The sequence below is a fragment of the Aedes albopictus genome, chromosome 3 (genome assembly GCF_035046485.1).
Source record: "Aedes albopictus strain Foshan chromosome 3, AalbF5, whole genome shotgun sequence".
NCBI lineage: Eukaryota > Metazoa > Arthropoda > Insecta > Diptera > Culicidae > Aedes > Aedes albopictus.
Window position 1 is genome coordinate 146,435,919 of NC_085138.1, and position 13,286 is coordinate 146,449,204.

Here is a 13,286-nt window from a genome sequence, read left to right on the forward strand (position 1 = left end):
GGTACCACAATGGAGGGCGTTGTAGGTACAAAACTACAATGAAACTCTCTTGGAGTAGCAATGGAAGCGAGTTATCTACAAAATGTGGTCCCAGCCAATTAGTACAGGTTCCCTAGTTCATTGAGCAGGGACGCCTGAATACGCTAATTTTGCGAAGGAACACTCAAAAGTGCAAAGAAGGTCAAATGGAGACTCCTCATCTGACACATGCCATTCAGTCAACTCATGACAAATTCTGCTAATGCAGATTTGGGTTAGGTGCAATTCTATGTTAAGTTATCCATGAACAGTATTATGTACCTAAGTAATCCATCAAACTGAAGCATCTCCAATCAATGTTTGAGCTATTTCAGATGATGTAACCATCGTAGCAATACTGCCAAATATCAGCGAAAAAATGCTGAATACAAGAGCTTGCTTGAAGTAATCCATAAGGAAAGGTTGAAACATACTAAGATATAGCATGCTCGAGGCACGACACTTCATTTATAATGAAAGAAGCAAAACTGGGTTCACAAGGTAAACTAGAACAGAAGTTACCCTACGAAAATGAACTTTTTGAAGTAGAGCCACTTGGGCTACGCACGCTTTTTACGCTGAAAATTGATCTGAGGTTTCCTATCCGTAGCCCCTATCCAAACTAGACAGGATTACACTCTTCACAATCACAGCACAAAAAGGAAACATCAACGACAAACCAAATCGGTGTCAATCGAAAAACGCCAATGGCGAAAACGCATAAGCGAATCCATATAGATAGTGTTATATGTAACCGTTAGCAACCCCTTTCTTTAGGTTGATAGAACGATGCCTATGGATTGGGCTCTCAGAGAAAAGTGCAAATGAAGATTAAGAGATTGTACATATGTGACCTAATAAATGAGTATGTTATAGACTATGGACTCAAAAGGTCTTATTATTCCAGTCCCTGAAGAACGACTTATGTTAGCTTATGTTTAAAGGCTTAAATTCCCGTATATAACAGGTAGTAATGTATTTTTTTTTTATCTGTATTAACGAGATTTTTAGCCCTTGGCTAGTTCATCTCGGGACCCACGCTTCACTTCCCTTCCGAAGGAAGAACTCACATTTTGCGAGTTTGTCGGGAGTGGGATTCGATCCCAGGTCCTCGGCGTGATAGTCAAGTGTTCTAACCATCACACCAGGTCCGCTCCACTGGTAGTAATGTAAGCTAATTTACAACATTTGAACAATCCCACCCTTATTTAGCCTCAAATTTGAGATTTAAGAAGGGCAACTGATTATCTCGGAGACGCGCAAGGTCTACTGCACCATTGCTCCGGTTAGCGCAGTAAGGGCGTAATACTGTGGAGGACGCGCTAATTCTCCACAGGCTCCGTTTGTGGTTAGGTTATTCATTCCTTGGCACGGTAGGCATAACGCCGCATAACACCATGAATTAGGGGTCACTTGTTTAGTGGACTCTTACCACTGGATCAGGCGGTCCGTAGTGTTATTTTTAGCCAATTGAGACAATCGCTACCGACACTACACAGCTATCTACACTCAGTTGCAAAAAAAAAGCCGAGCAGAATTTCTCTTCCAAAATCCGTCATGTTCAATATGCTGCAACTTTGACAATTATCAATATTTTTGGCTGAAAATTTTACCACTTCATCATCAATATATTGATAATGTATGGACAAAATTTCAAATTGATAGAAATTATATATTTTGAGTTATAACAACTTATATGAAATAATCCATTTTTGGACATAACTTTTTCAAAAATCCGTATTTTAATGAAAAATTTAAGTAGCTTCATAAAAAATTCACTGCAGCCTCAGTAGGGTAAGGGAGGTATTTTGGACCTCTTTAGGAAGTGGATGAACAATTCAGCGAAAAAAGAAGGTTCCCACTTCAAAATATGGATAATTTTAGTAGGCATTACGTAGAGCAACAAGTTTTCTGTCGAAAAAGGCCAAACAGAACTCAAAATTGGTGTAGTAAATACAAGAAATATCAAAACTCCTGAAGGATCTCGGGCTTCTATTTTGGACCACCTGATTTTATTTTGGACCACCAAGTGCACATATTTTGGCCCACCAAATTAAACTTCAATTGATTCATAAAATGAAAGCCACCTCAGCAAAAATTTAAAAATAATTAAAACTACGGAAGTTTACATCTTTTCTATTCATTTTTTGAGGCAGGGAACGTTTAAAAATTACGTAACGGTAAAAAAGATGAAATTTTGTTGCAATTGCCAGTTTTTACGCATTGTAGTATGATGTTTTATAAAAAAATGTGACGCGAAACGTGTATTTATTAATTATTGCATGACGTCAGTCACCATGTATAAATTACGTAACGCTTAATAGGAAGTGTGGAAGTCTAGTGATTTTGCTAAGTATAAAGGCGTTCCACACATATTTTAATGAGTGGAAAGGCCATCAAAAATAAAGTAATTTGAATGATACGTAATTTGACAAACATACATTAGATAACACATTGTCGCAGTCATCAACTGATTGCCGAGAAGGACAACTTTTCTACACTGGATGACTAAACACCTGAAAATTTCAACTTGTCGACAAGTTGTTAGGACACAAACCGAATCGAAATTTTTAACTTGGCGAAAAGTTGTTAGAACAAATCGAACCCACAACAATCTCATTGTAAAATAAACGTATAACAACCCATATCACGGGGGGTCCCAACTTATTCTATTTATATGTTTTTAGAGTACATTACATTGGCATGATTGGCATGATATTTTGTCCCTTAAGAAGGAACTGGAGAGATGGATCTGACAGGTGGTCCAAAATATGTCCACATCTGATTATGTTGAACATATTTTGGCCATACCTCAAACCACCATTTTAGTGAATATTATCGCTCCACCGAGGTTAAGAACAGTTTATTTTGAGTTCTTACAAGGCCCTAACTACATTCACATGAAATAAAAATTTATTTGTAAAATTTAATACCTCTTCGAAGCCGACTACAAATTTGTCACCTTCTTTGTTTTTGGTGCTTTTCCGTGCGTTTCATTGGAAGTGAAAACATTTTCTCTATTTTTGATACTGAACAGCATATTTAACTGACATCCAAAATAAAGGTCATAAAATAATTGAATACTTTTCGTGTTCCAATAAAAAATTACCAAGATTTAGTAGAGATTATGTGATAAATATCATAAAACTCCCTAGGTGGGCCAAAATACCTGCCCGGTCCAAAATACCTCCACTACCCTAAATATAGGAAATGTTGTGGTTCAAATTTAAAATGTGTTCATTAAGCGGTTTTGGCCACAGATATGGTCAAAGTTGAAGTACCACTTTGGGTGCCTTCAGTTTTCACTCCATATTGACCACGCTGAAACACCGGTGCAGAAAAAAAGCCGAGGTCAATTCGTTCCATTAATGTTTAGATCTAAGTTTTAATAAACAATCCATATTATTTGACATATTTTTATAAATTTTCGTGTGGTCTGCTAGTTGTTTATGATATTGTACACGTAACACATAGTGCGTTACACGTTACACGTAATGCGTTACAAACATACATATGTTAATGAACATACAAGTATGTAGTTTGGATAATTTACAAATGTTGGCAACTGTGAAAAAAATATTATAAGTAAACAAGTTGTGGGGTATAATTGAGAACCACAAATTATGATATAGAAAGGCATGTAACATCACTTGTTTACTTATGATAAGGCTTTAACAGTAGCCAACATTTGTAAATTATTCAAACTACTTGCATATTCACTAATATACGTATGTTTGTAACGCATTATGTGTAACGCGTAACGCACTATGTGTTACGTGTAAAATATCATAAACAACTAGCAGACCATTTCCCTCTTTCAAAATTTTTAGTTAAAAATAAATAACATAATAACATAACTAGCAGACCACACGAAAATTTATAAAAATATGTCATATAATATAGATTGTTTATTAAAACTTAGATCTAAACGTTAACGGAACGAATTGACCTCGGCTTTTTTTCTGCACCGGTGTTTCAGCGTGGTCAATATGGAGTGAAAACTGTAGGCACCCACAGTGGTACTTCAACTTTGACGATTTGTGTGGCCAAAACCGCTTAAAGAAAACATTTTAAATTTTGACCACAACATTTCCTATATTTACTGAGGTTGCAGTGAAATTTTTATGAAGCTACTTAAATTTTTCACTGAAATACGGATTTTTGAAAAAGGTATGTCCAAAAATGGATTATTTCATATAAGTTGTTATAACTCAAAATATATAATTTCTATCAATTTGAAATTTTGTCCATACATTACCAATATATTGATGATGAAGTGGTAAACTTTTCAGCCAAAAATATTGATGATTGTCAAAGTTGCAGCAGATTGAACATTAGCGCATTTTGGGAGAAAAAAACAGCTCGGCTTTTTTTTAGCTACTGAGTGTAGGCTATCGGGAAAAGAAGTTAACCCGTTTCGGTCCTAGTTGGGAATTTAATTTCAAAAAATCACTGTGACTTGATTTTCCAACCGATTTTTACGAAATTTTGTACGAAGATCGCGCTACATCTCTAGTTGTATGGAAAAATATTAAAATGGTATTTTGGTCCTTGGGGTCTGAGTTATTGAAGGGGTTATATGGGTCAAATCAGGTCAAAAATGGACCAACTTCCTTTTAACCACTGATTACTTGTAAAAAACACATGCAATATGATTGCAAACATGTTCAATTATCTTTTTATTATTACAGACGCATAGTTTGAGTAAATTGGGATTGTCTGGTTTTGGTTCCGGATGTCCCGGGTCGCGTTTGGGGTGCGTTCGGAGGACACTTCTTAAACGTTCCCTACACATGACATTTTTTCTCGCATAATTCTAAAAACAGGCTTGTCATGATTCATTCTTCATAATTTTGTATACTAAGTATATTGAAGGAATATTCAAAGGTTTTTTTGACATATTGGCCGCCATCCCGGATGTTCCGGGAACCTGGGACCATCCGGGGAAGTGGCCATTTTCCAAACAGTTATGAAACATGGCTTGCGACATATCAATCTTCATAATTTTGCAAAACAAGTATGTTAGAGGAGAATTTAGACGTTTTAGGGCATATTGGCCACAACTCCGGATGTTCCGGGAACCTGGAACCACTCGGGGAAGTGGCCATTTTTCAAATTGTTATGAAACATGGCTTGCGACATATCAATCTTCATGATTTTGCAAAACAAGTATGTGAGAGGAGACTTCATAGGTTTTTGGACATATTGGCCACAATAACGGATGTTCCGGGAACTTGGAACCACCTGGGGAAGTGGCCATTTTCCAAACAATTCCAAAAACCTCTAAATTCTCCTCTGACATACTTGTTTTGCAAAATCATGAAGATTCATATGTCGCAAGCCATCCCAAGTAACAATTTTGTTTTTATCAAAGTTTTTTAGCGATTCAAAAACCCTAACCATAAAACCATTGATGCCGACTTGAAAATACTCTCGAGCTCCTTTATGCCTCCAAAAGTCCACGATCTGGCTAGTTGGCCCAGGCTTATTATGATCTACAGGACTTCGTATGCAAACCGGCTTAGGATTTCAGGTTGTATCATATCATATCATCAGGTTGTATCATATAAACCTTCTAAATATAACCATATTCTGACTTGTCAAATATTTGTTTTGATTATTTTTCACTATCAATGTTCGATCGTCAGAGTAAATTATGCTTGGTTATTTATCCAGCCATCAATTGGAAAGATGCCGGTCTGGAATTCAGGTTTGTTTTCCCATTTTAATACGTGTCAGGAGACATGCAACGGGAAATTTGTGGTGAATGTGACTGTGATAATGACAAAAAATAAGTGCGCCACACAAACTGTGAATTAATAGGAAGTTAAATGCATTTAATTTACTCGGTGGAATTGGGCGTGAAATGGTTTTTTTTCAACATAGCGGAGTTTCAAAAACATTGTGTAATTTTCCTGAAAATAATATGATGGAAACGTGTTGAATCGTTAAGTTTGATCTTAAGCGCTGTACGTGAAATCATAAAATTGAGTAATGATTTTTCTGTATTTACATGAATTATCCCGGCTAGGCGACATATTTTTCTGATAAAACTCTGCGTTCCTGATGATTTCTCCAATAAGGCTAACCCTCCTAAGCTGGTCATAACTGAGCTTATGATAGAACTAACGGTCTTATCACAGCATTTCATACGGCCACGTAATCTTTTGTTGGTTCTAAGCGTTGCCTCACAGTTTTGTTTATTTGTTTACAAAAAGAAATATCTCCGACAACAACCGCAAATGCAAGTTTTATTGAAATGGCATATAATTAGTGATAAAACCAATTCATGACCACTTGAAAGTCTTAAAATGACGATGTTTATAGCAGAAGTTATATGATAGTTTTATGGAATGCCAAAGGTGCAAAGTAAAAAACTACCACATAAAACTAGTATAGAACAGAGCGTTAATGATTAATCATAAATTTAATCATGATTAATCAAAAATCAGTAATCATAATCACCAAAATTTCTCATTTAATCATTAATCATTAATCTTAATCACACTGATTTCGCAATTTAATCATTAATCAGTAATCATAATCATAAGAAAAAAAATTAATCAATCATTAATCATTCATAATCAAAAATTTTTCACCATATAAAATATATGATCCAATTTGAATTGGTACAAATGCTGTTCTTCTTGATTATTTTTTCAATAATCTCCCAGACAGAGTTACCTTTTACTTTTGGAATTTCAAAAATATTTTAAACAATAATTATATTGTTAATCATTCCCTGTTTTTTGTGATTAATCATGATTTTTAATCAATGAGCCATTTTTAATCATTAATCATAATCAATAATCACATATAAAATCAATTTTAATCATTAATCATAATCATTAATCATCCCAAAAATCAAATTAATCATTAATCATAATCAATAATCACCGAAATTTGAATTTTAATCATCAATGATTAATCATGATTAAAATATTTGTTAATCATGAACGCTCTGGTATAGAACAACTAGCTTTTTCACATGCTCGTATAAAACCAGGATATAACATGAATAAATCTTCAAGGCATGCTGATTGTTACTAGGGATGTTTCATAACTGTTTGAGAAATGGCCACTTCCTTGGGTGGTTCCAGGTTCCCGGAACATACGGAATTGTGAAAAATATGTCCAAAAACCTCTGAATTCTCCTCTAACATACTTCATTTGCAAAATCATGAAGATTGATATGTCGCAAGCCATGTTTCATAACTGTTTGGAAAATGGTCACTTTCCCGGAACATCCGGAATTGTGACCAATATGTCCAAAAACCTCTAAATTCTCCTCTAACATACTTATTTTGCAAAATCATGAAGATTGATATGTCGCAAGCCATGTTTCATAACAATTTGGAAAATGGCCACTTCCCCGGGTGGTTCCAGGTTCCCGGAATATACGGAATTGTGGCCAATATGTCCAAAGACCTCTAAATTCTCCTCTAACATACTTGTTTTGCAAAATCATGAAGATTGGTATGTCGCATGCCTTGTTTCATAATTGTTTGGGAAATGGCCACTTCCCCCAGGGGGTTCCAGGTTCCCGAAACATCCGGAATGGTGGCCAATATGTCCAAAAACCTCTAAATTCTCCTCTAACATACTTGATTTGCAAAATCAATAAGATTGATATGTCGCAAGCCATGTTTCATAACTGTTTGGAAAATGGCCACTTCCCGGGTGGTCCCAGGTTCCCGGAACATCCGGGATGGCGGCCAATATGTCTAAAAACCTCTGAATTCTACTCTAACATACTTGTTTGGCAAAAACATGAAGATTGATATGTCGCAAGCCATGTTTCATAACTGTTTGGAAAATGGCCACTTCCCCGGATGGTCCCAGGTTCCCGGAACATCCGGGATGGCGGCCAATATGTCAAAAAAACCTTTGAATATTCCTTCAATATACTTAGTATACAAAACTATGAAGAATGAATCATGACAAGCCTGTTTTTAGAATTATGCGAGAAAAAATGTCATGTGTAGGGAACGTTTAAGAAGTGTCTTCCGAACGCACCCCAAACGCGACCCGGGACATCCGGAACCAAAACCAGACAATCCCAATTTACTCAAACTATGCGTCTGTAATAATAAAAAGATAATTGAACATGTTTGCAATCATATTGCATGTGTTTTTTACAAGTAATCAGTGGTTAAAAGGAAGTTGGTCCATTTTTGACCTGATTTGACCCATATAACCCCTTTAATAACTCAGACCCCAAGGACCAAAATACCATTTTAATATTTTTCCATACAACTAGAGATGTAGCGCGATCTTCGTACAAAATTTCGTAAAAATCGGTTGGAAAATCAAGTCACAGTGATTTTTTTTTTTTTTTTTTTTTTTTTTTTTTTTTTTTTTTCATAGTGATTACGGCGGTAGCACACTGTGCTTATGTTCTAACACCGCACCCTTTCCCTACGTTAGCTTCTATGAGCCTCTATTTTTGTTTCAACACACAGAAGTACGTAGGCATATCGTGGCCCAAGTCGACACTGTGTTGGCCTGCGTTGAACAAAAATAGTTTTAATAAAAGTTTCCCCTTTTTTTTCTTTATGTCAATTGGTTTGTTGTAGTATGGTCCATGTATTTAGTTAGGTTCTTGTCAATTTGTCAGTTATTCGAAGTAGATCTCCAAGGTAATAGTCAATTAAGTCATTGGAAATATGCTGAATGTCGTTAATAAAAAGAGACGTCTGGAACTGTAACCTGCTAGTTGTTCCGTCATGCAGATACGTCATGTCTTAATAATGCCTAGGAGATTAACGAAAACACGTGTGTTCGGTTGGATGTCCATTGCGTAGAAAGTCAAGGAAAATAGGTTTCTTTATTGTCAGTTGTTATGTAAGCCTCGCTTGAAGCACTTCCCGTGAGAACCCTGTCATCAACTAATCCGTATCTTCGTACACAGCTAAATACTGTACTGTCAACCGGCGATTAAATTGCGGGTAAATAGTAAAAAATGAATAATAATGCTGTCTAGCGCATTGTTTCCTATCGGCCACTATTTTAGTCTAGTCCCAACTGCAAGCTTTTTTTTTCAATCTTAGCGTCAATTGTCTTCTAGATCCTTCTAGATAGACTTATCGAATCAGTCGAACCCGTATGTTAAAATATAGTCGATTCTGTGTCAAATTGTTTTCTTGATTTCTACTTCTCTGTGTTCATCTCTTGTGTGAAAAACCCACAGAAACATGTAACTGAACTCCTGATATTTTTCTGTTGGTGTCATAACACCATTTAAGAGATAAACAAAAATACGCCAAGTTGGTCAGTTGATTGTAATAAAACAAAAATTGCTTGTCAACTATTATGTATTCATCCCCCTACGAATACTATGAAAAATATTCAAATTCGTTCTGTCCTATTGGTCCTACCTCGATAAACCATGTCATTTTCTCATGCGTGGCCTAGAAATGTCAACCTAGTCATACAAAAGTAACGTTGTTCAGTTAATAAAAAGCAGTCAGCTTTTGTCCAAAATGTCACGTCGAACGCATTGATGTCAACAATGCGTTTAAATGTTCGCACGTTAGCTTCGAATCTATCAGCACAATTAAGTGCTGCAAATCTCCTTCCCACTATTAATTCGTCGGTTGATTTTAATTGCATTATTTAAAGAAAATATGACCAACTAACATTGTAAAGATTCGAAAAAGCGACTATGACATTAATAAATTACTATGCAATAAAAATCAACCGAGAAACGTGGGAAATAGAGCCCAAACAACATGTTGAAGTCAGATGGCTGTAAAAGGTTCCAAAACCTGTCACAAATCCTATAATACTTTTATTAGGATTTGTAACGATCATCGAAACCTTCTCAAATCCAACCGACTTGGAACTATTGCTTAGGAATAGACTCTACTGAGTCCCGGCGGTTCCTCCTGTTTATCGAGCATGTCTGATGCATATGATCAGCCATACTCCATCTGCAGCAGCCGGTTCGTGATGAACCGTTGGAGGCGCATTAACCCTTTGGAGCCGGAGGGGTCATATATGACCCCGGCGATGAAACCGAGCATAACAAACGTGTTCGACACCAGCGAGGTTGCGTCGACAGCGGCGAAAAAAATCGGCTCCAAAAGGTTAAAGTGTTAAAAAGGTGATACGTTTCACTAAATAACACTACATTACAATAATCAAAATGAAACTCCTTCACTTTAATACCGTCAACCCCTGCGAACTTGGCCAGTCACAGTGATTTTTTGAAATTAAATTCCCAACTAGGACCGAAACGGGTTAACATTGATGGTTAACTTCCAAGCGAGCTCGAACAGCCCTTTCGTAAAAACTCGGCGTTTGAAAGCTGAAGTGATTATTGAACCACTCAGCAGTTTTTTTTGTCCTTATTTTATCCACAAAATACACAACGTAGGCAATAATTTTGGTTCTGTTTCAATTACTAGGCGCGTATTTCTTCCCTCGTCGAGTCGCATGGTTCACGAAGAAATACAAAGAAGATATTGCGATATTCAGAAGCAGCGACGAGAAGTGGGCATCAGCAGCAACGTGTAACACTAACACTTTCTGATGCTCTCTCTCTCATCGCTGTCTTGGAACAACTGTGAATATACTTTATTTTTATTATTTATCGCTTTTAAAATGTAAGATACCATTTAATAATATTGTATTAAACATCAAAAATTATGACAAAATAGGACAAAAAATAATCTTGCAAATTATGAATTTCAAATAACTCAACGTACCTACATATGTACAGATGGGTAAATTATTGGATAAATTGAAAAAAAAATCCACAGCTCAGATGAGATTTGAACTCACGACCCTTATTCGCTAGACAAGTGCTTTACCAACTAAGCTACCGAGCCAATTAATGACCCGGCAACTTAATTGTCATAAGGTTCAATTGTAATCTCATCGATCTATATCATCTTCCTTTAAACCGCAAATATAACCATCCAATAATTTACCCATCTGTACATATGTACGTTGAGTTATTTGAAATTCATAATTGACCACACGGATTGGTATTACCGAAAATTTGCACTAGTGAGTCGTAATCTTGCAAATGTCACCAGCAGGGCAAGAACGAAATATGCAAACTAGCGTTAGATTGGAAACCAGGAATAGGACACCACAGCAGAGGCAGACCCAGAGGCTCATGGCTGCGCAGCCTCAATAAGGAAATAAAGGAAGCCGACAGAAATTTGACCTGGCCACAGGTCAAGGTGATGGCTGGAAATCGCCTAGGATGGAGATTTTCAATTCGGCCCTCTGGGTGCCACCATGGGTGCTCAGGACTAAAAGTAAGTAAGTCCCTAGAGCAATTTCTAGAAGAATGGGTTTTGGATTGTCAAGGATTTATAAGAGGAATTCTGGAGGAATCTCACAAGGAATTGCTTGTGTACTCGCAACAGGAATCGCTTCATGAGCCCCAGGAGGAATTTATGCGGTATTCCCGACAGAAATTCCTGAAGCAATCTCAGCAGGATTTCTGGAGGAACATCAAGACAAGAGGATTTTCCGGAAGAATTCCATGAGGAATTCATAGTAGAATCTTGCTATGATACCGCTGTAAGAATCCTAGAAGAGTTTATAGATTAAATTTGTTCAAGAATGAGGAATTCCCTAGCATAAATTTCTTAACTAATGCTAGCAGATAGACCTGTATCAAACTGCCACTATCATTTCGACAACATGGAACAGGTTTCAAAATGAATCAGTAAAGATTAGTATAGCAACCAAGCAAACGAAATAAAACATCAAATTTTGCAATACTACTGATTCGCAACACTTGTCGACTCAAAACCATGACTATGGGAATCCCTGTTTTGAAGGAATTCCTCCAAATAACACAACACAAAAAGAGATAAACAAAGATGACGCATTTAAACTGATACATCAACAAAACCTAAATCCTTCTGCTCTTTCATGACTGTTTCATCATCTTTACTACACTGCTTAGCTCCTACTTCGTGTAATTTCTGTGCTTTTTTTCATTCCTTATCTTTTCCAGCTGCGCGACTGCCAACAGTGCAATTATAGCCCACTAGTAGTGTGCTGTATTCCACACTGTCAGAAGCACACCCACAATGGCATGTCTTTGAGAATAAACCACCCATTCTACGCATTAAACCAAAGCAACCCGCCACAGGTTCCCGGATCATCCAACTCACCTCATTTCGTTTGGGTCCAGATTCAGCATGCGTCGGCCACACCAGCAACAATGTCACTATCAACATCTGGAAAATCCCTTTCCACCTCACAATCATGGTCACTTTTGACTTTACTGTGCAGTAATGATAACCTTTCACTGAACTTCACACAAATCTCCCAACACATTCACCAACAATTCTGGTTGGTCGGACAATCCCAACACTAATCCGCTCGCGATAGATTTCCGATACTGCTGTATGTTCGCCCCGAAGTGCTACACTTTTCCACCCACTTTTTTTTATTCTCGAATGGACAATGACGATCTTCGCTTCTGCTGATGCTGGCGATGTAAAATCCTTTTTCCAAACACAATCAATTCCGACGAATTATTCTGCTTACTACCGCGCGGTAGATTCATGGCACCGCTGGCTGCTAGGAGGGATGTACTGAGACCAAGGATTCCCCGAAATTTCTCCAAGGATTTTTTTTTTTTTTTTCTTTGAACTTGTCTTGACGACTGGCTAAGACCACTGGTTGGTCCATCTTGCCACCGTTGTTTTGTGTTTGAACGGGTCGTTTTTCCTTCCGGTTGTTTAATATTTGGTGGTCGCATTCTTTAGATGTGGAGGTGGTTCCTTTTCAGGAACCGCACTACTTGCTTCAGTTCTTCTTCGCACTTTTCTTGTAAGATGTCTTCTAGTGGTTTCATGTACTCTAACACTGGGTAGTCAGCTCTGCTCTGGTTGTATCTTGGGCAATCGTATAGTATGTGTCGCAAATCCTCGGTTGTTTCGCACCATTCACACTGGTCGGTGTCCTCCCACCCCCACTGGTGCTTCCGGTCTTTGGTCAGACAGTGTCCGGATCTGACTCTATTAAGGACCTTGATGTCATCTGGGTTGAGCACCAGATCTTTGCTCCATATTTTCTTGTTTGGTCGGTTTTGTATTTTGTAATGCCATTTCCCTTTTTCACTCGATTGTTCTTGGTACTTGGTTGTCCAGTTGTCCCACACTTCGCGGCTGCTTAGGATCAAAGCGTCGCTCATAGTGATTCCGTTGAAAAAGGACTGGGGTTCATTTGTTTTACTGACAGCTTCTTGGTCTGCTCTCTCGTTCCCGGCGATGCCCATATGGCTTGGGATCCAC

At 37.4% G+C, this 13,286-nt stretch overlaps 1 protein-coding gene across 1 annotated transcript in view; it reads right to left on the reverse strand.

Annotated features, from left to right (window-relative positions):
- LOC109426214 (serine/threonine-protein kinase/endoribonuclease IRE1) overlaps positions 1-12,618 on the reverse strand; it is a 28,105-nt gene extending 15,487 nt beyond the window's left edge. Inside the window, exon 1 of the mRNA XM_019701662.3 lies at positions 12,159-12,618. Within this exon, the coding sequence (XP_019557207.3) occupies positions 12,159-12,254 (96 nt within the window). The 5' untranslated portion in view covers positions 12,255-12,618. The remainder of the gene's footprint in view (positions 1-12,158) is intronic.
- Between the last annotated feature and the right edge of the window lie 668 nt (positions 12,619-13,286).